General features: G+C 37.2%; 1 protein-coding gene and 1 non-coding gene across 3 annotated transcripts in view; both read left to right on the top strand.

The window, feature by feature from the left end:
* LOC118971463 (peroxisomal multifunctional enzyme type 2-like) overlaps positions 1-27,208 on the top strand; it is a 57,339-nt gene that overhangs the window by 25,163 nt on the left and 4,968 nt on the right. The window contains exons 5-8 of one of the 2 annotated variants that reach the window (XM_073219955.1): positions 206-290; positions 1,355-1,542; positions 20,862-20,950; positions 23,084-23,173. In XM_073219955.1, the coding sequence (XP_073076056.1) occupies positions 206-290; positions 1,355-1,542; positions 20,862-20,950; positions 23,084-23,173 (452 nt within the window). Of the gene's footprint in view, positions 1-205; positions 291-1,354; positions 1,543-18,443; positions 20,077-20,861; positions 20,951-23,083; positions 23,174-27,208 lie in introns of those variants that run through there. The other variant, XM_073219956.1, reaches the window with a different exon arrangement.
* Positions 6,931-7,094, top strand: LOC118971510 (U1 spliceosomal RNA). Its single transcript, XR_005059945.1, has one exon. It is a non-coding gene; the product is annotated as a U1 spliceosomal RNA (small nuclear RNA).

Genomic DNA, 27,208 nt, shown 5'->3' with positions numbered 1-27,208 from the left:
ATCAATTATAAGGAAAATGGATGTGGTTACAAAATTGGAACAGAAGCAAAAATGGTTACTCAGAGAGTGGTGTGACAATAGTTGATTTTGAATGCTAGGTGTAAGATGAACATTGTTATGAATGTAAATCATTGCTTATATTGATTCTGAGTTATGACTTTCTAATTTTTGACAATGTATGTAATAAAGGAATTTCTTGTTTGAGATATCATCCATAGAGTTCATTTGCGGGGCTCGTTCCAAGTGACCCGGGCAGCTTGGGATCACATGAAGAAACAGAACTTTGGAAGGTAGAGTTGTGTGTGGCTATCAAGGGGGAATCGTGATGTTGTGTGTAGGTTCTTCTGCACAGAGATAGATAATTGCTTTGACACTGAGGAAAAAATCTTCAGATATATGCACAGGCTTTAAAAATGTAGTTTTGGTATATACCCTATAAATTGGTGTCATTTAATCACAGGTTAGCTTTAACTGGACAGCTTTATATTTCTTTTTACCTCCTGCTTTTCATTATTAATGATTTTTCTGATTTTCTCTGCTATTTTAGCAGTATATTCTCTAACCCAAAGTTCCATTTAGTATGTCCACTGACCACCTGGGGACAGATGAGTGTCTGCTTCCTGCTAGCTCGTACTGGTCAGATGTGAGTTGGTCCTCATAAACTGTTTAGGAACTGTAGGACTCTCAGAGTTGCATCTACAAGAGTGACTCAGAACGTGGCAGAAGCTGTCAGGTGGCTCCATGCACTCTAATATTAGTCAAGGTCATTCCTACTGCCTTAGGGTTCACATATATCTACTAGAAGTAAATTGTTTATGATACCTGTTCTTATTGGAAATTTCTAGTTATCCTAATCCTACCAGTTTCTGAAAGTAAATTATGTGATTCATTTTACTTCATCCGCTAAGTAGAGTGAATTAGTAGATGGCATCTTTTTGATGTGAGGCATTTGATATTTAATCCAGAAAGAGAGAGGGGCAAGGAGATGAGTACAAAGAATCAAAACTTATTTATTTAATGTTTCTTATGATAATTTTAACATATATTTATTGCCATTTTATTTTATGTTTATAAATATTGGGTTTTTTTCAACAGATAATGAATATACATCCTTCACTCAAATTCATTAGGTTCTAATCAGGGATTTTTATAAAACAGTTAAATCTTGTAGTTGAATTTTGAGAGATTATTTATATTATTAATATTACTTAGACATATGAAATCATAACTACAAGAACCTAGAGACAGTATAGATTGCTTCTGACAGGTGTAGTGGTATTGAAAAAAGAGTCCTAAGAGTTGCAACAGTATCAAAACCTAGAGCAGGTGACACTGAGAGTGGTTTTCCTTTTAGGATCATTATGGCTTCATCGGCTTCAGGAATATATGGCAACTTTGGCCCGGCAGATTATAGTGCTGCAAAACTGGGCCTTCTGGGCCTTGCAGATGCTCTTGCAGTTGAAGGCAAGAAAAGCAACAGCCATTGGCACACTGTTGCCCCTACTGCTGGATCACGTTTGACTCCGAATATTTTGCCAGGAGGTAAGTTACTTAGATTTTTCAGTGCTCTTACCCACAAATCTCTGTAGAGGGAGTTTTGTAAAACTATTTAATTTTCTAAATAGGTAAAAAATCATTTTCCTTACAGTTTAAAAAGTGTTATGTATAATTTGTGTTCATTTTAGAAAATTTAGAAAGTCACAAAGGAAAAAAAATGCCCCTAATTCTACCATGCTAAGATAAATATTCATTCTTTTTCTCTGTATAGGTAGACATAAATACATACTTGTTTTTTACAGAATGAGGTCATAGTATTATTACTGTTTCATAATAATAATTAATTTTTTAAAATCAATAGACTGTATTTTTTGAACAGTTTTAGGTTAGTAGAAAAATTGAGCAGCCAGTAAAAGAGAATTCCCAGAAAGTCTCCCCTACCCCCACAGTTTCCCTTATTCTTAACATCTTGCATTAGTGCACTACATTTGTTGCAATTGGTGAACGATTCTGATCCATTATTATTAACTAAAGTTCATAGTTTACATTAATATTCACTGTCTGTGTATACTATATATAGTTGCATGAGTTTTCACAGATGTGTAATGTTATGTATCCACTGTTACAGATCACACAGAATAGCTCAGGGCCTTAAAAATCCCCTGAGCTTCACCTCTTCATCCCTACCCTCTTCTTCCTAAATATCTGGGAGAATTGAAACTCATTTCTTTTTATCACTGAATAATACCTCATGGTCTGGAGGGACCACTGTTTATCATTTACCTAGTGAGGAGCATTTTGGTTGCTTCCAGTTTTTTGGCAATTATGGATAAAGCCTCTATAAACGTATTCATGCACAGGTTTTTCTTTGGATATGTTTTCAACTTGTTTGGGTAGATGTTAAGAAGCATAATTGCTAGATCTTATGTTAAGACTGTTTGGCTTTGTAAGAAATTTCCATACTATTTTCCAAAATGGCCGTGTCATTTTGCATTCCCACTGGCAGTAAATGAGAGTTCTTGTTGCTCCACATCTTTGTCAGCATTTATTGTTTGCAGTCTTTCTCATTTGGTCCTTCTAATAGGTACACAGTGCTATCTCATTGTTTTAATTTGCAGTTCCCTAATGACATATGGTGTGCAGTTTTTTCCTGTGCTTATTTGCCATTTATTTGTCATCTTCCATGACGTGTCTGTTTAGATCTTTCATTTATGTTTAAATTGGGTTATATGTTTTCTTATTGTTGAGTTTTTAGACTTCTTCACATATTTTGGAAACAAGTTCTGTATCAGATACATATTTTATGAGTATTTTTTTTCCAGTCTGTAGATTGTATTTTTATTCTCTTGATCTCTTCCACTTTTGAAGGATAATTTCCCTGGATACAGAATTCTGGGTTGGTAGTTTTCTCATTCAACACTTTAAATATTCCATCCCATTCTCTTCCTGATTACATAGCTTCTGGAGGGAAGTATGACATGATTCTTTACTTGTTCCTCTAGGTCAGGTATTTTTCCCTCTGCCTTCTTCCAGGATTTTCTCCTTGTTTTTTTCTTCAGTTTGTATATAATATGTTTAGGTACAGATTTTTGGCAACAAACAGCTTGATATCTTCTGAGCTTTCTGAATCTGTGGTTTGATCTCTGTCATTAGTTTGGGAAAATTCTAAGCCAGCACTACTTCAGATGTTTCATCTATTTCTTTCTCTCATTTCTGGAATCCCCATTTATGTGCATGTTATATCATTTGTAATTATCTCACAGTTCTGAATAGGCATGGAATATTCCCTCCTTTTCTTTCTTTTTGCATTTCAGTTTAGGTCATTTCTAGCAACTTACATTCAAGCTCATTGGTTCTTTTTTTATTTTTGTCACATTGTTCTTGTCCTTAAGCATTTCCTTTTGATTTTTTTCTTAGTGTCCATCTCTTCTTACAGTAGCCATCTATTGTTGCATGTTATCCACGTCATTACAGTCCTTAGCATATTAATCACAATTATTTTAAATTCCCAGTCTGGTAAGTCTAGAATCTCAGCTAATTTGAGTCTGGTTCAGATGCTTGCTTTGTTTCTTCAGAATGTGCTTTTCTTGCCTTTTAGCATACCTTGAAATTTTTGTTGAAAGCTGAATATGGGTATTAGGATATTAGAAAGTAAAGTAAATGGGCCTATAGTGTGAAGTTCTGCTTTTTTCTGGTTAGAAGTTAGGCTGTTTATTGTTTGCTGTAGCTTTCAGTGTCAGAGGCTTCATTTTCCTTGTGTCCTGGTTTTTGTGTTTTCTGTTGTCTTCAGGTTTCCCTAGAAACTCTGTTAAACAGACTGTGTGTCTTGGAGTTCTTTCAGTTGTCACCCACTGTTACTATACTGGAGTCCTGTTGATGTGGCTGAAAGTTGTTGGAGAGGGGACATGATCTCTAATCTTATGATTAAATCTTAGTTTTATTAGTGGATTAGAGTTCCTGGGTTATGTCCTTCAGAAGAGTTTCTTGGCCTGTTTTTTCTTTTCCTTATTTGAGACAGGAGCCTACAGGGGCTCCAGCTGTCTAATGCCCTTCTGTTAGGTCAGATAAGGCTCTGGTAGGATAGGCCTTTGTTAAGGAGAACAGAACTCTTTGGGAATATTTCAGAATGATTTTCTTCTGTGTTCTTTGTAATATTTCAAAGCAAGTCTTAGGTATTTCACCTAAAAAATACTTCAAAATATATCTTTAACAGATATGGGCCTTGTAACCACAATGCCATTATCACATCTCACAAAATAATTCATTAGCATCACCAAATACCAAATTCATATTAAAATTTCCCAGTTGTCCAAAAAAGATACCTTTTTAAAGTTGGTTTATTCATTCAGGATACAAACAAAATCTGCAGGCATTTTGTTACTGTATCTCTTGAAGTTTCATTTAACACATAATAGTTAATTCTCCTTAAAAAAAAAAAGCTTCTTACTTGTTGAAGAAACTAGGTCATTTGTTGCATAAACAATCCCTCTTTCCTTTCATGTGGGTTGCCTTTGCACTTCTGTGGAAAATCAGTTGACCACATATGTGTCAGTGTATTTCTGGATTCTTTGTTTTCCATTGATCTATGGGGCTGTCCCTTTACTATACTGTTTTGATTACTATAGTTTTATAGTAAGCCTTGAAGTCAGGTAATAGGGGTTTCCCAACTTTATTCTTTGAAAATGTAAAATTAAAAAATTTTTAAAGTATAACTGAGAACCTATGCTTAGTTATATAATAAACTGAATATTTGACTAGTGGAAAACTATGTGGTTATTTTATACTCCTGGTTTTTAACATACTTCTAAAAAGAAAATTTTCATAGTACTTTAAAAGTAGCTTCTGTGAAATGGTTCAAAACTATTGATGAGTGACATTATTTTAAAGTTAGCTACTTCATGGAACACAAATACTTATTCACAGTACCATTTACTTTCCACATTTCAGCTAACATTCATTTTAGAACTTGAAATTTCTAATACAAAGTATACACTTGATAGCCTCTGCTAAGACCTGTACCTAACCAGCTTCTTTAGTGTAGAAGAGCTATTTGGACCTGAGATCTTTTTTCCCCCCTTTCCTTTGTCAGCAGGGCCATTTTTAAAAGTCCTTTACTTGTTGATCACTTAAAGGGAGTCAGATGATCAGCTATGGATGTACACTTTTCTGATAATATTCCTTTCTCTTAATAAAAAAAAAAAAGCAGTTACTGTGTGCTGACCTCCAATAAGTTCTGCACAGTGGTATAGAGGGCATGTCAAAGTGTGGGCAAAGGGTCTGTTTGTTTCTATGCAGAAGATCAAGGCCTAGCTTGGATACCCAGAAAATGAACTAAGATACGATATGAGGAGGAGCTTCCGGCATCAGCACTCTCTGGAGGACTTGTGCCGGGGGATGATCATCAAAAAGCCTCCACAGGGATTCGGACGATGCTGCGGTTGTGGCTGCATCCAGCCCACCGTCTCCTGGACTTGCCATAGGAATGAGGAGGGAGATGTCTAGGCTGGCATGTGCATACAGTGAGACAACGAATTTGACTGGATCTGTACTGTTGGAACTCAACCAGGAGTTGGGAGGGGTGCAAGGTGTAGCACTCCAAAATCTCATGACTATAGACTATATACGGTTAAAAGAACATACGTGATATGAACAGATCCCAGAAATGGGCTGCTTTAATTTGTCTGATTTTTCTCAGACTGTTCAAGTACAGTTGGACAATATCCATCATATCATAGATAAATTTTTACAAATGCGTAGGGTGCCTAAATGGTTTTCTTGGCTTCACTGGAGATGGCTGGTAATTATAGATTTGCTTTGTTTATGTCACCGTATTCCTATTATGTTAATATGTGTGTGCAAATTAGTTAGTAGTTTAAAACCTATACATACTTAAGGTACTCTACAAGAAGATATGTCAAAGAAATAATCAATCCTCCCATGTTTCCTTCCATATGCTACATCTATAGCTTTTCTTCTTCCTTCCTAATTACAACCCTTAAATAGAATTCGTGCCTCATATTGAATTTACCGAGTATCATAATTCCTCCAGGTGGTAAAGATACCTCGAGACAAGTGCTGAGCATAGAAGCCACAGGGCATAAATCTGCAAAGAAGTAAAAAGCTAACCTTTTCAAACAATATGGCTTCTCTCTCACTTACCAACTTTACATTTCCCTGTATGGCCCCGGAACATGACTGGTTAGCCAGAGACGGGTAAGATTCCTCAAGGGAGGAACAACCTAAGACAGGCACAGTCGCAGGGGGGCCATCAGGTGAGCATTTGGGGATCAACAGAGGTGAGGCTCAGAACCTCATCCCCCCTGCTTTGAGAGAAATCTTCTGCATCCGTGGATGTATTGCTGCCCTTGTCTAGCCTGGATTAATACTTAGTCCATAGGCACACACCTGATCATCTACATTTGCCCTCTTACAGCACTAAACTATGTTTTCTACCTTTATCTTGCATCTACTTACCACTTCAGCATTTTATTAAAAATAAAAATAATAATAATAACAAAGGGAGAAATGTGGGATCAACATATAAATCAAGTACAAAAATCAAACGAATATTCATATTTGACCTGATTGTTTATAGGTCATCATGCGTGATCAAAACCGAAAGTTTCTGTGATGAATGCCCTTGTACTGTTCACCATGTAAGAATTTATTCACTATGTAAGAATTCGTTCACCATGTAAGAACTTGTTCCTTATGCTTCAGAAGACTGGAGACTGATGAGAATTAGGCTTGAGATGGATTAATGATTGTACATTGAGCATTGACCCCCCTATACTGAATTTTATTGTTGTTAACAACCATTTGATCAATAAATATGAGGATGCCCTCTCAAAAAAAAAAAGGTCCTTTACTTTAAAAACTTTATACTCTCATATTCATATCAAAGGAATTCTTGTTAAAAAAAACAGGTTATATGTACTTACTTGGCAAGGGAGATACCATGATCACAAAGGTGGTTTTCCCAGGGCGAGGCTGACCCATTGCTCTCCAGATGTGCTGACCCCTGAGATTTCCCCAAACGTGGGACACTCGACTGCATCATTTGTGGTACTGGGGGACTATGTTCACACTTTCCCCTGGGAAAAGAAAGAAAGAGAAAAAAGGACCAGATCATATGAAGGACAGATACAATTCACTTTTTTTCTTTTCCATATAATAGTATATATATATACAAAGCAGTATAGATGACTGGTGAAAAGTGCAGCAAAAAAACATAATTAATAGTCATGAGCTCACTATTCAACTTAAGAATTGGAATGTTACCACAAACTTGCATCTCCTTTCTGTCCTCTATTCCACCCCTCTGCTTCCTGCCAAAAGATAACCACCACTTAGAACTCTGTGTTTGTCATTCTGTTGTCAGACTTCTGCCTTACGCTTTTGTTATCAGCTGTAGATTCCTTCTGGGAAACAGTCGTTTTCAAAAAATATTGGAACACTTTGGGTTTTAAATTTGTTTTCCTTTGATAATGTAGCTTCCATGTATTTGGACAGGTCTGTACCTCTAGAGATGTTAAGTAAATGTTTAATGTATTTAATATATTTTATGCCCACCATACTCTAGTAAAAAAAGTTTGGAAAATAAGATCTACTTTAGACAATGACTTAATCTTTCTAGACCTGTTTTCTGTAAAGTAAGAGAGTTGTTGTAGACCCTTCAGTTTCTAAATTTCTGTTAACTTTAAATTTTTTTATTACTCTTCTATAGTTAAAAAAAAGCTGAAAACTCACTTTGCCCCGCAGTTTTTCTTCTCTTCCTCTGAAATATCCATTTACAGGCTATCAAATGAATTATTTGTTTAAAGAACCAAATGCTATGAGCAATGTGTAGAGATATTTGCAATTTCATTTCCCCCTTTGAAATGTATTTGAAATAAATGGAAAGTAGTGTATGTAACTTACATATTTCTTACATGAAATAAAACATAATCCTAGAATGAATACCAATCTATAGTAATTAATACTAAGTAATTAATTATTTACTTCTCTGTAATAAATAACTGCAAACTTAGTGGATGAAAACCACAAACATTATCTTACCGAGTTTCTAGGGTCAGAAATCCAGAGTGGCTTAGCTGGAAAGGTCCGCTTCTGTGTCTCTGATGAGGTTTCAGTGAAGATGTTTGCTGAGACTCCAGTTATTTGACGGCTTGGCTGGGTTGGAGGCTCCGCTTTCAAGCTCCTGCATGTCCACAGCAGTTGGCAAGAGGCCTCCATTGCTTCCCAGTTGTTGTTGGGAGGCCTCAGTTTCTCACAGAATGGGCTTCTCCGTAGGATTGTTTCTGGTAAGGCAGCGCTGGCTTTTCCCAATAGTCCCCAAGGCAAAAGTTGCAATCTTTTATAAACTGGTTTCAGAAGTGACATGCCATCTCTTCTGACCTATCCCTCTGGTCACACAGACTACCAACCCTGGTACATTGCGTGAGGCGACTCTGAAAAGGGTGAATAAGAGATGGGGTTCATTAGGGCCATCTTGCAGAGTAGCTGCTATGCACCCCAAAGCTGGGGCATTACCAAGAGCTTGTGTCTTTGTTATCGTTTCATGCCAAAATACCTGCTTCCTTCAGAAGTAATCACTTAAAGAAAATGTTTAGTTTTCATTACCTTACTTTTTAAAAAAGGGATTAATACATGGCTGAATACTTTGTCATTTTGTTTGCTTACTTTTTGATCCTCATGGAATTGCAATATACTGTATTCCTTTGGGAATTGCTCTTTGTTTTTTCCATGCAGTATTACATTTCTGAAATTAACTTTTTCTATGTATAGCTGTAGTTCATTCACTTTTACTGCTTTATAGTAGTCCATTTTGTGAATTTTTATAATTCTTATTGATGGATATCTGGAATTGTTTTAAGTTTGTTTTTTTGAACAGTGTTGTCTTCTCATACATGTGTTCTGGTTCACACAAACAGGAATTTTTCTGTGGGTAGTTTACTTAAAAGTAAAATTGTTGAGTCATAGAATATTCAAATGCTAAACTTAAGATAATGCTAAATTATTATTTTTTATTAAGGTATCATTGATATACAATCACATGAGCAACATTGTGGTTACCAGATTTCCCCCACTGTCAAAGTCCCCACCACATACCCCATTACAGACACTGTCCATCAGCGTAGTAAGATGCTATAAAGTCGCTACTTGTCTTCTCTGTGCTATTATACTGCCTTCCCTGTGCCCCACCCCCTACATTATGCTTGCTAATCATAATGCCCCTTAATTCCCTTATCCCTCCCTTCCCACCCACTCACCCCAGTTCCTTTCCCTTTTGTAACTGTGTTAATCCATTCTTGGGTTCTGTGAGTCTGCTGCTATTTTGTTCCTTCAGTTTTTGCTTTGTTGTTGTACTCCACAGATGAGTGAAATCATTTGGTACTTGTCTCTCTCCACCTGGCTTATTTCACTGAGCATAATGCCCTCTAACTCCATCCATGTTGCAAATGATAGGATTTGTTTTCTTATGGCTGAGTAGTATTCCACTGTGTAAATGTACCACATCTTCCTTATCCATTTATCTACTGATGGACACCTGGGTTGCTTCTATTTCTTGGCTATTGTAAATAGTGCTGCAATAAACATAGGGATGCATATGTCTTTTTGAATCTGGGCTCCTGCATTCTTAGGGTAAATTCCTAGGAGTGGAATTCCTGGGTCAAATGATATTTCTATTTTTAGTTTTTTGAAGAACCTCCATGCTGCTTTCCACAATGGTTAAACTAATCTACATTCCCACCAGCACTGTAGGAGGGTTCCTCTTTCTCCACATCCTCGCCAGCATTTTTTGTTTGTCTTTTGGATGTTGGCCATCCTAACTGGTGTGAGGTGATATCTCATTGTAGTTTTAATTTGCATTTCTCTGATGATTATCAATGTGGAGCATATTTTCATGTGCCTGTTGGCCATCTGAATTTCCTCTTTGGAGAAGTATCTGTTCAGATCTTCTGCCCATTTCTTAATTGGGTTATTTGCTCTTTGGTTGTTGATGCATGTGAGCTCTTTATATATTTTGGATGTCAATGCCTTATCGTATATGTTATTTATGAATATATTCTCCCATACTGTAGAATGCCTCTGTTCTACTTATGGTGTCCTTTGCTGTACAGAAGCTTTATAGTTTGATATAGTCTCACTTGTTCGTTTTTTTCTTTCCCTTGGCCAGGGAGATATGTTCATGAAAAAGTTGGTCATGTTTATATTAAAGAGTTTTTTGCCTTATTTTCTTCTAAGAGTATTCTCTAATAATTCTTTGTATTGCTGTGGTGTCTGTAGTGATTTTTCCTTTCTCATTTCTGATTCTGTTTATGTGTGTAGACGCTCTTCTTGTCTTGAGAAGTCTAGCTAGAGGTTTATCTCTTTTATTTTCTTAAAGTACCAGCTCTTGGTTTCATTAATTCTTTCTATTGTTGTATTCTTGTCACTTTTATTTATTTCTTCTCTAATCTTTATTATGTCCCTCCTTGTACTGACTTTGGGCCTCATTTGTTGTTCTTTTTCCAGTTTCATTAATTGTGAGTTTACATGGTTTATTTGGGATTGTTCTTTTTTGACATAGGCCTGAATTGCTGTATGCTTTCCTCTTAGAACTGCCTTCAATGCATACCACAGAAGTTGGGGCATTCACCTGTTGTTTTCATTTGTCTCCATATAGTGCTTGATCTCTGTTTTAATTTGGTCATTGATCCATTGATTATTTAGGAGCATGTTGTGAAGCCTCCATGTGTTTATGGGTCTTTTTGTTTTCTTCACACAGTTTATTTCTAGTTTCATACCTTTGTGACCTGAGAAGTTGGTTGGTAGGATTTCAATCTTTTTAAGTTTACTGTGGCTCTTTTTGTGGCCTTGTGTGTGATGTATTTTGAAAATGTTCTATGTGCCCCTGAGAAAAATGTGTATCCTGTTGCTTTTGGGTGGAGTGTTCTGTAGATGTCTGTTAGATCCATCTGTTTTAATGTGTTGTTCAGTGCCTCTGTATCCTTATTTTCTGTCTGGTTCATATGTCCTTTGGAGTGAGTAGTGTGTTGAAGTCTCCTAAAATGAATGCATTGCATTCTTTCTCTCTTTAATTCTGTTACTATTTTTGTACATATTTGGGTGCTCCTATGTTTGGTGCATATATGTTTATAATGGTAATGTCCTCTTATTGGACTGACCCCTGTATCATTATGTAATGTCCTTCTTTGTCTCTTGTGACTTCCTTTGTTTTGAAGTCTATTTTGTCTGATAGAAGTACTGCAACTCCTGCTTTTTTTCTCCCTGTTGTTTGCATGAAATATCTTTTTCTGTCCCTTCAGTTTTAGTCTTTGTATTTAGGCAGCATATCAATGGGTCTTGTTTTTTTATCCAGTCTGGAACTCTGTCTTTTCCTTGGTACATTCAGTCCATTTACATGTAGGGTGATTATCAGTAGATATGTACTTATTTCCATTGCAGGCTTTGGATTCCTCATTACCAGTGGTTCAAGTGCAGCTTCTTTACTATCTAACAGTCTAATTTAACTCATTTATTATGCCATTATAAATACAATCTAAAGATTCTTTTTTTTTCTCTTCCTTCCTTTTCTTCCACTCCACTCTTTATGTGTCAGGTGTCATATTCTTTACTCTTTGTGTATCCCTGGACTGGCTTTGTGGGTAGCTGATTTAATTTTAAATCTGCTTAGTAATTAATTGGTCTGCTTCCCTTACCATAGTTTTATTTTCTCTAGTGACAGCTATTTAGATTTAGGATCACTTCCATCTAGAGCAGTTCCTTTAAAACACTCTGTAGAGATGGTTTGTGGGGGATAAATTCCCTCAACTTTTGCTTATCTTGAAATTGTTTAATCCCTCCTTCAAATATAAATGATAATCTTGCTGGATAGAGTATTCTTGGTTTGAGGTCCTCCTGTTTCACTGCATTAAATATATCATGCCACTTCCTTCTGGCCTGTAAGGTTTCTGCTGAGGAGTCTTATGATAGTCTGATGGGTTTTTCTTTTTAGGTGATCTTTTTTGTCTTTCTGGCTGCTTTTAATACTCTGTCCTTGTCCTTGATCTTTGCCATTTTAATTATTATATGTCTAGGTGTTGTCTTCCTTGGGTCCCTTGCATTAGGAGATCTGTGTACTTCCATGACCTGAGAGACTTATTTCCTTCCCCAGATTGGGGAAGTTTTCTGCATTTATTTCTTCAAAGACACTTTCTATCCCTTTTTCTCTTTCTTCTTCTCATATCCCTATAATGTGAATATTGTTCTTTTTGGATTGGTCACCCAGTTCTCTTAATATTCTTTCATTCCTAGTGACCTTTTTTGCTCTCTGAGCCTCTGCTTCTTTGTATTCCTTTTCTCTAATTTCTATTCCATGTACTGTCTCCTCTACTTCATCTAGTCTGCTTTTAAATCCCTCCATTGTATGCTTCATTTCAGCTGTTGTAATTTTGAAAGTGTCTTTGTCCCTCTTAAGTTTGTCCCTAAGCTCTTGAATATTATTATGTAGTTCCATTAGCATGCTTGTGACTTTTATTTTGAATTATTTTTCAGAAAGATTGTTGAGTTCAGTTTCACTGATCCCTATTTCTGGTGTTTGAGGGGTTTGAGAGTGAACAAGGTTCTTCTGCCTTTTCATAATCCTATTGGATAATGAGAAATACTAGGTTTGTGTAGGCGGCACCATGTATGTAATGCCCAAAAGCTCTGCTCTTCGTAGCTTCCCAGCACCTGGAGCAATAGCCATGGTTTCAGGCAAGGGGTGCCAATGCCTATCCTAAGGAGAGATCTCTTTCCTGCTTCCCAGTCTCTATGCCTGCCTGCCTCTGTCAGGGCCAGTGAGCTGCACACAGGGAGCAGCCTCTGCGTTAAGCCTGTGTAGTTGCTCTAGTTGGGGCTGACCTCTGGGTGGCCTGGAGCAGTGCTAGGAGCAGCAGGTTTGCACACAGGTGCCAGCTGGGAGGAAGGAGCAGCAGAGTGCTTATCACAGTGGAGGGCCTCAGGGCTGCATTGCCAGCCAGGCGAATGGAGCCCCTGAAGCTCCTGAAAGTTCCCAACCTGTTGGGCTGATTGTGCTGGGATGATTTTGTCCACCTGTTCCTTCTCCTGAGCAGCAAGTTCTGTGTAATCCTTGCCCCTTCAGCCGCTCCATCACTGTTGGAAAGTCTGTCAAAGCACCTGCCTTTGTTTTGTCCCAGAGCAGCCGGTTGTGGGAACCTGTTCTCCACAAGTGACTGGAATCTCAGTCTCTGACTTTGCTTTTCAACCCCTCTAATCTCCAGAGCACCATGCAATGTGGGTTTATGCTCCCAGAGTAGATCTCCAGGACTGGGTATTTACCAGTCCTGGGCTTCTACTCCCTCTGCCTCTGTTTCTCTTCCTCCTATGGGTGAGCTGGCGTGGGCCGAGGTCTTGGGTCGGCCAGGTCACGGGTTTGTTACTTCACCCTTTTCCATGAGATGTTCTCTTTTCCCAGATGAAGGCTTGCTGGTGTAATCTTATTTCTGGTCACTCTTTTAGGATTAGTTGTATTTGCTGTATTTTCATATTATATGTGGTTTTGGAAGGAGATTTCTGCCTCACTTCTCATGCCACCATCTTTTTTTCACCTCTTCCTTATTTCTTTTTGAGGGACACTTTCTCCATTTCAGCAATGTTTCAAAACTCTAATTTCTGGTGGCAGAAGGGTTTTTCAGAGTACCTATTCACAGAAATGCTAGAAATCCTACCACCTAGAAATGTGGGAAAAAGTACTGGATCGAGTAAAAAAAACTCTTTAAGATCTAATTTTGATTTCACATAACTTTATTTGTTGTTAGCTATGAGACTTCTCAGGAATTTCACTTACCTCTTGAGCCTTGTTTTTGTTTGTGAGTTTAGTAAGGTGCTAGTTAACCTGGGAGGTTGGGGAATATGTTATTGACCTGGAAAGCAAGAATGTTTACTTACATTATTAGGGATAATCTGTGAAATAAGATGCAAGGCAGAAGTATTTTCCCTATGTGGTTTATGCTGTTTTCTTCTTTTTTCTTACCTGCTCATATGGATTTCTTAGGTATGTTTTTGTTTCATTCAGTATAAAGATAGCTCAGACATCTGCTCTCTACCTAAATATTCCCTTACTTACCATTTTGTCAGTTGATATATAAGGGAAATTAGAAGGTTATGTAGTGAGATGAGAGGTATGTGTAGGTTAAGAATTTATCTTATCCTGTAATTTGAGACGATTGGCATCTACTTTTGGTTTTCGTCTCGTGTGTAACACAAAATGGAGAACCGTATGCCACTGGAGTTTTTGCATACTTGAGAGCTTTCAGAGGCTGTAAAGTGAAAAGTGTTTGTCACTGCTGTTTAATTTACAGGGACTGTAAATGCTGTCCTTGTTCCTTTAGCATATTAATATACAATTACATTTTGTCATTTCTCAATTAAAACTTGCATTTATTTGATGCTTAATGATGATAAGGTATATAAACTGTATTTCATATGAGCCTTGGAACAAGTTGGTGGAATAAGCAGGCAGAGCGTCTTATCTGCCCGTCTTACTGATGAAGACAAGTGTCCATGGATGTTGAGTGATATGCTCCAAGTCCTATGTTGCCTACCTGGCAGGGCCCTCAGTACAATCCAGTACACACTTCATACTCCTTGCATAGTGCCTGTCTGTGCTATTAAGTTGTTCACAGAAGGAATGCAATGGGAAAATGCTTCTTATATTTTGTAACTCATGCGTAATGGCTGCAAGGTCCATTGTCTTACTGGCTTTACAGTTTCAAGGGTATTTTGTACTTTTCTAGCATCTGGTTAAATCTCTGGGAGAGCAAAATGAGAACTAAGTTCCTCACGTTCTATGTAGCTTTGCTCCTCAGTCTTGAGTAGGCAGCTGTAACCTGTGTTTGCTGGAATAGTATGTTCCCCATCTTGGGAAGGTATGTCTGATGCCTTCCAATGTTAAAAGCTGAAGAGAGCTTCAGGAATATTTCCAGTGGGATGACAAAGTTCTTCCTAAAGCCTTGAATGTGAGACTAATTATGAATATCTCATTTTTTTATTAAGAAAATCTCTGAATTACCTTTTATTTTAAAAGTAAGAAATTTTCAGAGAGTAAAATGATTGGTTAAATATGAACATACTCTTGTTTAAAACTTTTTTTTTTTTGCACTTGTTTCATATCTTCAGGAAACTCTGAAGCCAGATTACGCGGCACCGCTGGTCCTTTGGCTTTGCCGTGAGAGTTGTGAGAAATATGGTGGCTTGTCTGAGGTATTCTGCACCTTCCTGTTTTTTCCTAAAGTAATATTTGTGTAACTGAATATAAAAAAAGATTTAAAAATTAATATTTTCCAATAGCTCACATTTGTAAAAATCTGCATCTGTTGATGCAAGTTGACATCACTCGCATGTTTTTAGATATTATGTTTGATATAATAAAGGAACAAGTGCTGACTAATGTCCTTTTCGAGAAAGTAACAGCAACTTCATAAATTGTCTTTTCCCTTAGTCCTTCCTTCCTAATTCCTTACCAAATGAAAACCTGGCTGGTTTGATGTGTTTAGTCATATAAGTGTCATTTGGTTTGAGAAGCTGAAGGGTAAAGTGGAAGGCTAGAACTTGGGATATGGAGTCAGCCAGGCCAGGTTTTGAATTGTTTGTTCTGGTAATTGCAAAAAAAATTGTGTTAGTTCTTTGTTCTGGCTTGATGGAATATTATACAGGTTAATCTCCCTGAGCTTTAGTTTTGTTATGGTAACTGGAAATCATACGTTTACACCTTTAACATAGACCTCATCCATAGCTGTTACCCCTTAATTTTAGCTACTATCAGCATAGCAAGAATTTAGTCTAGTATGATAGATCAGTAAACATAATTTATTATTTAGCTTAACTTTAAAAATAAACTTTTCTATTTTGCCTTATTGCAGAGCTTTAAATGTTTATCATAAAAATAAAAATCATGCATAATCCCACCATCCAGCAATATCCTATTTTTTTGCTCCATAGTCAAAGTCACTTTCGATCTTCTAATGCCAATTTATACATTTTTTCTCATTTGATTTTGGTCCTTTTCTTTTCCAGCATGAACAGTTGTATTTTAGATCACCCCACCTTTATTTGATTCTCTGTGATAATAATGAATCTGTCCTATGAGGAATACTATGATACTCAAAAATATTTCTTGGTAGCAAAGTAACCTCACTCAGTTTGAAGTGAATGATATATATTAACCTGATTCATTTGAATAAAATGCTGATAAATACAAAGAAAGTCTACACTTGTCAAAGCAGAGATACGTGTCTCCGTTTTCTTAATCACAGCCATTAAGTGTGAGTTGTGGAAAATTAGAGGTAGAAAGGACTTTACAACTCTAAATTTACAGAAGAGGAAAATTTAATAATATCAAGCCATCTGGAGTTCAGAATTTGGCCTGTCTGTCTTTCATGTTATTAAAGAATTTTATCATTAAACTTTTTGTCTTTTACAGTTGTATCTATTATTAATTATGTGAACAAAACTAATGTGCTTCTTGTAGAAAACTTAAAATATACAGGAAAGTATATAGAAGAAAATAAGAATCACTATCCAGAGGTAACTATTATTAAATTTTTATGTATTCTCTTCCAGTCTTTGATTAGATGTACATTTACATGAATAGTCTTTTTTTATATACACATTTAATACATACACCCAAACATACCCAGATAACTTAGATCATGCTGCAGATGAAGTTTTGTTATGTTGCTCTGTTTTCTTTTGCTATATTGTGAACATTTTTAGTGAAGAACATTTGGTATGCACGATCGGTAAAATATAGTAAGGGATGTATGTGTGTGATATCTTGAAAGTAAATTGCCACTTTGCGAAGTTCTGATAGCTAGCTAGAATGGCAGATACAGATTCTTTGGTTTGGCTGGAGTGGTTGCTCCTTGCTCCTGAGAGGAGCTTATAGCTTGTTGCTTTACTCCAAAATGTGGTAAAAAGTGATTATCTTTCCTGCCTGATATCAGAACCACTGCTGATTTATCTACTGTGACAGCATCAAGGCTGATGGGCTTATGACAAAAGGTGTGGGCATATGGCTATAAAGGCAAAGAGTAATCAAAAGCCATACCCTTGAGCCCAGAGCCACTAAAGTGGGTGCTGTCTGCTGATACATTTTCTTCTTTCATGGGCATGTGGCATTCTTGTGATAAGTTTCTGGTACACTGCAGTTACAGTGTTTGAAGATATGACAAACAGATTTTCTTTATATCAAACATTTTCTTCCGAGGATTTCTTCAAATGACCTCTAGAAAAAAATTTACCTTACTGCATAGCAGTTAATGTATTTGGTCATTTGCTTTATCTCTATATAAAAGTGTTTCAGTAAAATGACTGTCTAGTTCATTAAGTCAAATCCTGGTTTTATTCTTCTTTTCTTTTTACTCTTTTTTTCACCAAGTTTTCCTGGAGGGATGTGTTGTTCAGCCTGCAAGGGGCTGGGCAGTTTTACTACAGTTAACCCTTGACAACATAGGCTTGTGTTGGTCCACTTATATGCAGACTTTTTCAATACATATATTGTAAACATTTTGGAGATTTGTGCCCATTTGAAAATTGTTCTCTAGCTTGCTTTACTGTAAGAATACAGTATATAATACATATAATATACAAAATATGTGTTAAAGGACTGTTTATGTTATCAGTGAAGCTTCTGGTCAACAGTAGGCTATTACTGGTTAAGTTTTGGGGAAGTCAAAAGCTGTATGTGAATTTTTAACTGCATGGGGAGTTGGTACCCCTGTCCTGCATTGTTCAAGGGTCAACTGTATTATGTTGTTTAACCTTCATGGCTCTTCACAAAGAGTATATTATTATCCTTATTTTACAAAAGGGGAAACTTCAAGTTAGGGAAGTCAAGTAATGTGACCAGGGTTACCTAACAGAATGGACTAACAGTTACCAAAGGGAAAGAGACTGGGGAGAATGGGAGGATAGGGAGGGATAAGGGTGGGGAAGAAGAAAGGGGGTATTATGATTAGCATGTATAATGTGGGGGTGGGGGAAAGGGGAGGGCTGTGCAACACAGAAGACAAGTAGTGATTCTACAACATCTTACTATGCTGATGGACAGTGACTGTAATGGGGTTTGTGGGGGGGACTTGGTGTAGAGGAGAGCCTAGTAAACATAATATTCTTCATGTAATTGTAGATTAATGATAACAAAAAAGGGGGTAATTACTCCCTGATAGGATAAAATTAACTAGAAATCAACGATTAATGCATGCTTTACATATCCTTAATTTTGATCTTTTAAAGGGTGTCGGATGATCAGCTATGGAAGTGCATTTTTCTGATAATATTTCTGTATCTTAAAAAAAAAAAGCAGTTCAGTTCCTGTGTGGTGGTCTCCAATAGGTTCTTCACAATGGTATAAGGGTCATATCAAAGTGTGGACAAAAGCTTTGTTTGTGTTTATACAGAGGATCAAAGCCTAATTTGGCTACCTAGAAAACGAATTAAGATACGATATGAAGAAGAACTTCCAACATCAACATCCTCTGGAAGAATCATTCCAGAAGATGACCATCAAAAGACTTCAACAAAGATCCTGGCGCTGTTGCAGTTGTAGCTGCATTCATCCCCCCGGTTCCTGGACTTGCCATTGGAATGAAGAAGGAGATATCTAAGCTGGCCTGTGCATACAGTAAAACAACAAATTTGGCTGGATCTATATTGTCTGAACTCAACCAAGAATAAGGAGAAGTGCCAGTTGCAGTGCTCCAAAATCATGCAACTATAGAGTATCTAGTGTTAAAGGAACATATGTGATGTGAACAGTTCCCAGGAATGTGTTGTTTTAATTTGTCTGATTTTTCTCAAACTATTCAAATTCAGTTAGACAATATCCATCATATCATTGATAAGTTTTCACAAATGCCTAGGGTACCTAACTGGTTTTCGTGGTTTCACTGGATATGGCTGGTAATTGTAGGTCTGCATTTGTTATGTATCTGTATTTCTATTCTGTTAATGTGTGTAAGCAATTTAATTAGTAGTTTCTTAAAACCTATACATGCTTATGTTACTCTACAAGAAGTTATGTCAAAGAAATAATCTTCCCCTGTTTTCTTCCGTCTGCTACTTCTATAGCTTTTCTTCTTCCTTCCTAATTACAACCCTTTAGTAGAATTCGTGCCTCATATCGAAAATTACCAAGTATCATAATTCTTCTAAGTGGTAAAGATATGTCAAGACAAATGGTGGGCATAGAAGCCACAGGGCATAAATCTGCAAAGAACTAAAAAGCTAACCTTTTCAAAGAATATTGCTTCTCTCTCACTTACCAATTTTACATTTCCCTGTAAGGCCCCAGAAGATGGCTGGTTAGCCAGGGACGGGTAAGATTCCTCAAGGGAGGAACAACCTAAGACAGGCACAGTCGCAGGGGGGCTAACAGGTGAGAAATTGGGGATCAGCAGAGGTGAGACTTAGAACCTCAGCCCCCCTGTTTTGAGAGAAATCTTCTGCATCCTTGGATGTTTTGTTGCCCTTGTTTAGCTTGGATTAATACTTAGCCTATGGGCACACACCTGATCATCTACATTTGCCTTCTTACAGCACTAAATTATGTTTTCTACCTTTATCTTGCATCTACCTACCACTTCAGCGTTTTATTTTAAAAGATTAATTAAAAAAATAAGGGAGAAATGTGGGATTCACATATAAATCAAGTATAAAAATCAAATGAATAATCATATCTGACTTGATTGTTTATAGTTCATGATGCGTGATCAAAACCAAAAGTTTCTGTGATATGACTGCCCTTGCACTGTTCACCATGTAAGAACTTATTCACTATGTAAGAACTTGTTCACCATGTAAGAACTTATTCACCATGTAAGAACTTGTTCACCATGTAAGAACTTGTTCGTTATGCTTCAGAAGATTGGAGACTGTTGAGAATTAGGCTTGGGGTTGATTAATGATTGTGCATTGAGTCCTCTATACAGAATTTTATTGTTGTTAACTATTTGATCAATAAATATGAGAGATGCCCTCTCACAAAAAAAATGTTTAAGTGATAAAATATTTTAGTATTCTATAATTTGCTCAACTCCCCAATATACCCTTGTATGGAATTCATATAACTGGTATAAAACATTTTTATAAGACCTTCTAATAGTAACTTCAACTTCAAATTTGGAAATGTTAAAATTATTGGTAAAATGTTTATTGTTTTGAGATGGCCAATGTTCAGAACTGGGAGGAAAGAACACAAAAAAATAAAAGGTTCCCAATTACTACACAAAACAATAGGGTCAATGTCTGCTATGTGGCTATTCCTAAACATCAGAAAGTAACAGACACACATGCACACGTAACTTCTAACATTGTCTGTTACATCTTTTTCAGGGATTAAAAATGTTTTCACTTTTATTTGAATATCACATAGGCTTTTATTCTTGAATGCCTAATGATGAAAAGGATGAATTCAGTTCTCAAAGAAGGGAATAAAAGACCTTTCCTTTGCTTAGTTTATATTCTTACGTGTCAGTGTCTACATGAAGATTAAATAAACTTTAAAAAATCTAAAAAAAAAAAATTCAAGAAAATGAAAGAACTGGAGGCAGAAAATCATGATGTCATTGGAGAGGCCATAATGTATATAGTAGAAATTGAGCTGGAGGATCTTCAAGGTCTTTTTCAACTGCAAACGCTCAATGTTTATGATAATATATAAGCACTTACTTAGTCTATATCAGAGCCTTCATTAGCATTCAGTATTTTCTCATGAGAATCTTTTCTATAAAATTAATTATAATTTTGAAAAGTCTAATACCGCTAACTAATCATTTTAATGTGACCGTTTTCTATGCATTCTTCCTTTTTCTAAAAAGGCGAAGTCGATCCAGAAATCTCTGGAGAGGAGTCTGACTGGATTCCACAATTCCGTAGCTGTGAAGACTTCAAAAGTATGACACTGCAAGTAAGAGGGGTTTTTCTTTGATTCCTTCATATGTAGAACATGTGCAATAGGAGATAAAGGGCAGAGTTTCTGAAAGTGTGACTCGGAGACTCTGCATGTTGGAATCACCCAGGGAGCTTGGGGATGATACGGATTCCCGGGAGCCCACCGTAACCTGTCTGAATCAGCCTCAAGCCCCGGAGGGCCAGGAGCCTCCGTTCCTATCAAGTTCCGAGATGCTTCTCATGCCAACTGAGTTTTGAAAGCCACTGGTCTTGAGTGACAGCAAATAGGAACCAGTCCTTGCATAGGTTAATGGAAAGTTAAATAATTATCTGTTAGACGCATTCAACACAGACTGTTAAGACTCTAAAGAATAAGACTTCAGGTCTTACTTTGTTCCTCTGGGATGTGAGGTGTTTCTGATTTCTGTCTCCAAGGGAGTGGTTAGTCTCGCATAGTTCACAGGCCGCCAACTACAGCCTGAATGGATGATCATGGTCTTTTGAGTCAGACGTATGGAGATACGAAGTGTGTCTTTGTTACTTACCTGCTGTATGTCCTTCAGAGACTTATTGTCTCTGAGCCTTGATTTCTTTCTTGGTAAAATGGGTAAAAAAATATCTCTATTTCACTGAGTTGTGAGAATAAAGTGAACATGTGTAAAATGCTTAGTGCACTTTCTCACTCTCTTCTCCATGTCATTTAATTTCTCTTCTTTTCCATGCCTCTGTCTTTCTGTGTTTTGGTCTGAGTCATTTCTTCAGCTCAATCTTCCAGTTCACAAACTATCTTTCCAGCCATATTCTAACATGCTATTTAACCTATACATTGAGTTTTTATTTTTAATGATTCTAGACATTTTGTTTGATCTTTTTTCACAGAAAACTCAATGTTTTGAATCTCTTGTTCCTTCATCATATTTTCATGTTTGTTATTTATCATATAGTTTACTTATTTTATATTGTTTATTTATATCTACTGACTTGATCTTTGATTATTCCAGTATCTGCTGTTTTTGAATCTGATTCTGCATTTTATTACACTGCCTCTTGTTCATGTTTTGTTTCTTCCTGTGTTTATTAATATTTTATTATAATCTTATGTTATTTGGAACTTTATCTGCATGAATTCTGTGAGCCTTGGTTTTAGAAAGATTATGAAGAGATGATTTCGATTTCTTCTTACTAGATACAGCTGGGGTCAGGACCACTTTGAACTGAATAATGGGCTCGGAGTGCTGAGGGCTGGGTAGGTAGTCTGTGAATTCCAGCTGCAGATGCGTGTGAGCGTGGGCTTCTGTTTAGCAATTCCCAGGCAGGACATTCATTTTTATTTTCCTTCTGGGGCCAGAGCTGAGGCTGAGGCAGGTATGTGCGTTTCCTGTCTCCCTTTGCTGGATGAGATCTGTTTTGCTTGCTGAGCTGCCCTTTGGGAGGCTTGGCTTTACGCAGGAGTCTCTGATGTCACCTCCTCCGTCACGCAGGCATGGGCTCTGCTTGCTCTCCCCGAAGCTCTATGCCATCAGGGTTGTGCAAATATTCCCAAAGCAAATGCAGGTTCCCACATGCCCTTACCTTTTCCTTCCCGTATTCTAGTCATTTCTGATATCAGATTGTTGCCCTTTTCCACAAGCTTGGGCCTGTTGTGAATATACATTTTTGGATATGCTCTTCCTCATTTTAACTGTTCTCTACCAGGAGGCATTTGTCTGTCTATCTGATCCATTATATAGCAGGAAAGCAATGGCAGTACCCAGATTTATGAGTAGATGACCAAACGAACCACAAATGAAAGTGCCCTGCACACTATTCGTGGCGTTTTTGAAACTGATTTTGAATTAAATGTGAAACAACTTACACACAGACAGGAATCTTCCTAGCTTGTGTTGGAGAGTTTTGTGTTAATTGGGTGTATATTGAAATTTGTCTGAGTGACACATCATTTGATAAACATCTCATGCGTCAGGTTAAGGAGATTCTGTGAAAGAGGCAGAATAATGGAACTTTAATTAAGTCTCTGCCTGCTTCATTGATATTAAGAGCCACTGTACATTTTCAGTGTGCTATTATAATTATTTATGCATTTAGAAAAGAAGCTATCATTTTATTATTGTTCCACTATTTAATTACATTATTATTCTCTCTTCATTAGTCACTGGATGGCTTTATGATAATACTGAGCACAGATGGAGTGATAATTTTCACTGGTGAAAACATCCCTTCCCTCCTTGGCCACTTACCAGTAAGTTCTTCCAGCTTTTGGGAAAGGATCACTGTGGTTTGTCATTTAGGGGCTCATTATTATTTGATTTCAGGAAGGAGCATATAACTCATGAGAGAAATATTCTCAATGTTGTCAAAATGCACACCTGTTTTATTGTTATCTCTATTGGGTTTGTCTTTAAATCTATAAAAACAAACTCTGATATGAGGTCATGAAACACTGTGTGTGTGTGGTCATGAGTGTGAGTGTGTGTGTGCATGTGTGGTTTGTAAATTGCACCTCGAGGTAATTGCCAAAGAAGAATGTGCTTTCCAAAATGGCAGTCTCCTCAGAATTGGTGGTTGGTCCCCAAGGTGACTGCTTCGTGAGGCGGCCCTTATTGAGCTGAGTGCTTGATTTTGCACATTTCCTCAGAATCCGCCACATACCGGTTAAGTGAGGAATGTCATGATCTGTTCATGCTGGCTCACAGGATTGATTTCCAGGTGTGATTTGCTTCCCCCCTCCTCCTTGCTTATTTATATTAAACAACGAAATTCAAAATTATGATCTCATTTAGAAGACAATATAGAAATGATTGCCTAGCTTAGCAATGTCATAAATATTGCTGGAGACACCTACACATGAGTTGTAGTCAGGTCTCTGCTGTCCAAAATGGCCACTCGTTCCTGAGCCCTTTGGGGTTGCTATGCTCCTCTCAAGAAAGATTTCTCTGTCTTTGTAGTACCACTGACTTGGAATATGTGATTTCCTAAAAATTTTTCTGGATCTTTAGGCGGCACACCTTCAAATATGTCACTTAAATATGAAAATACTACATACATTCATATTCCACTCATGCAGAGCACATCCACCAGCACTCCTGACGTCCTGGCCTTCGGCTGCTTGTATTAGTCGTAGGTGGATCGGCGTTCTCCTTGAATATTCCCCACTCCACAGAGTTGTCTCAAGAACTCAACAAACCCTGACCCACAGATCTATACACCCAAGTTTGGAGCACATAAATTCATAGAAGCTTTGTTAAACTCTTCTTTAAGTAAAGTTAGAAGTGGATTCGAAGCTTACTCCCCCAGTTACACTGTTCCCATTCCATGGCCCACTTGGAAGCTCAGAGAGGTTTTCTACTCTTGATTCTTTATTTACAGATGCTGTGATCCATCTCTTTATTTCTCATTCTCTTCCTTTTATAAAACAGTTTACATCTTCAAATTTAGTTTATATTTGTTGGGTACCAAAACAACTGAGTAAAATACAGATAGTACAGCTATTCATTGAATTGAACTTTAGAGTACTTATAGGAGAATGGTCTTATTAAATCTATATTAAAAGAAAGAATATATGTGTATGACCCATTACAAATTAAATTTTGTTACAGTGAAGACCAGAAAACTACCCAAAATTCTTGTGGTATTAGGTATTACTTCAGCCAGAATGGTCATTGACAGAGACTGGTTACTTTTTCTTACTACATGAGTATTTTTCACAGTGATAGTATTAGTTATAATATTCTTTGTTTCTTTATATATTTTGGTACAGAATTTTCACTCTCAAAAGACTCTTTCACCCTTAAACATTTGAGACCACACACACACACACATGGAGTCACCATAAGGTGACAGTGTCTGGAACATGGGTTAGAACAACTAATCTTTTTTTTTAATTAATTTTTTTATTTTGGTGTCGTTAATCTACAATTACATGAAGAACATTATGTTTACTAGGCTCCCCCCTTCACCAAGTCCCCCCCACATACCCCTTCACAGTCACTGTCCATCAGCGTAGCAAGATGCTGTAAAATCACCACTTGTCTTCTCTGTGTTGCACAGCCCTCCCCGTGCCCCCCACGCACTATACATGCTAATCATAATGCCCCCTTTCTTTTTCCCTGCCCTTCTCCCTCCCTTCCCACCCATCCTCCCCAGTCCCTTTCCCTTTGGTAACTATTAGTCCATTCGTGGGTTCTGTGATTCTGCTGCTGTTTTGTTCCTTCAGTTTTCCTTTGTTCTTATACTCCACATATGAGTGAAATCATTTGGCACTTGTCTTTCTCCGCCTGGCTAATTTCACTGAGCATAATACCCTCTAGCTCCATCCATGTTGTTGCAAATTGTAGGATTTGTTCTCTTCTTATGGCTGAATAATATTCCATTGTGTATATGTATCACACCTTCTTTATCCATTCATCTACTGATGGACACTTAGGTTGCTTCCATATCTTAGCTATTGTAAATAGTGCAGCAATAAACATAGGGGTGCATCTGTCTTTTTCAAACTGGAGTGCTGCATTCTTAGGGTAAATTCCTAGAAGTGGAATTCCTGGGTCAAATGGTAAGTCTATTTTGATCATTTTGAGGAACCTCCATACTGCTTTCCACAATGGTTGAACTAATTTACATTCCCACCAGCAGTGTAGGAGGGTTCCCCTTTCTCCACAACCTCACCAACATTTGTTGTTGTTTGTCTTTTCGATGATGGCTATCCTTACTGGTGTGAGGTGATATCTCATTGTGGTTTTAATTTGCTCTAATGACAAGCTTTCTCTGATGACAAGCAATGTGGAGCATCTTTTCATGTGCCTGTTGGCCATCTGAATTTCTTCTTTAGAGAACTGTCTATTCAGGTCCTCTGCCCATTTTTTGATTGGATTATTTGCTTTTTGTTTGTTGAGGTACATGAGCTCTTTATATATTTTGGATGTCAACCCTTTATCGGATCTGTCATTTATGAATATATTCTCCCATACTGTAGGATGCCTTTTTGTTCTATTGATGGTGTCCTTTGCTGTACAGAAGCTTTTCAGCATGATATAGTCCCACTTGTTCATTTTTGCTTTTGTTTCCCTTGCCCAGGGAGATATGTTCATGAAGAAGTTGCTCATGTTTATGTTCATGAGATTTTTACCTATGTTTTTTTCTAAGAGTTTTATGGTTTCATGGCTTACATTCAGGTCTTTGATCCATTTCGAATTTACTTTTGTGTATGGGGTTAGACAGTGACCCAGTTTCATTCCCTTACATGTAGCTGTCCAGTTTTGCCAGCACCATCTGTTGAAGAGACTGTCATTTCCCCATTGTATGTCCATGGCTCCTTTATCGTATATTAATTGGCCATATTTGTTTGGGTTAATGTCTGGAGTCTCTATTCTGTTCCACTGGTCTGTGGCTCTGTTCTTGTGCCAGTACCAAATTGTCTTGATTACTATGGCTTTGTAGTAGTGCTTGAAGTTGGGGAGTGAGATCCTCCCCCCACTTTATTCTTCCTTCTTAGGATTGCTTTGGCTATTTGGGATCTGTGGTGGTTCCATATGAATTTTTGAACTATTTGTTCCCGTTCATTGAAGAATGCTGTTGGTAATTTGGTAGGGATTACATCGAATCTGTACATAGCTTTGGGCAGGATGGCCATTTTGACGATATTAATTCTTCCTAGCCAGGTGCATGGGATGAGTTTACATTTGTTAGTAACCTCTTTAATTTCTCTTAAGAGTGACTTGTAGCTTTCAGAGTATAGGTCTTTCACTTCCTTGGTTAGGTTTATTCCTAGGTATTTTATTCTTTTTGATGCTATTGTGAATAGAATTGTTTTCCTGACTTCTCTTTCTATTAGTTCATTGTTAGTGTATAGGAAAGCTACAGATTTCTGTGTGTTAATTTTGTATCCTGCAACTTTGCTGAATTCTGATATTAGTTCTAGTAGTTTTGCAGTGGAGTCTTTAGGGTTTTTTATGTATAATATCATGTCATCTGCAAATAGTGACAATTTAACTTCTTCTTTACCAATCTGGATTCCTTGTATTTCTTTCTTTTGTCTGATTGCCATGGCTAGGACCTCCAGTACTATGTTGAATAACAGTTGGAGAGAGTGGGCATCCCTGTCTTGTTCCCAATCTCAGAGGAAAAGCTTTCAACCTCTCGCTGTTCAGTATGATGTTAGCTGTGTATTTATCATATATGGCCTTTATTATGTTGAGGTACTTGCCCTCTATGCCCATTTTATTGAGAATTTTTATCATGAATGGATGTTGGATTTTCTCGAATGCTTTTTCAGCATCTA

This window comes from Manis javanica, chromosome 13 (assembly GCF_040802235.1).
Source record: "Manis javanica isolate MJ-LG chromosome 13, MJ_LKY, whole genome shotgun sequence".
NCBI classification, from domain to species: Eukaryota; Metazoa; Chordata; class Mammalia; order Pholidota; family Manidae; genus Manis; species Manis javanica.
This window is presented reverse-complemented; position numbering and strand designations above follow the sequence as displayed.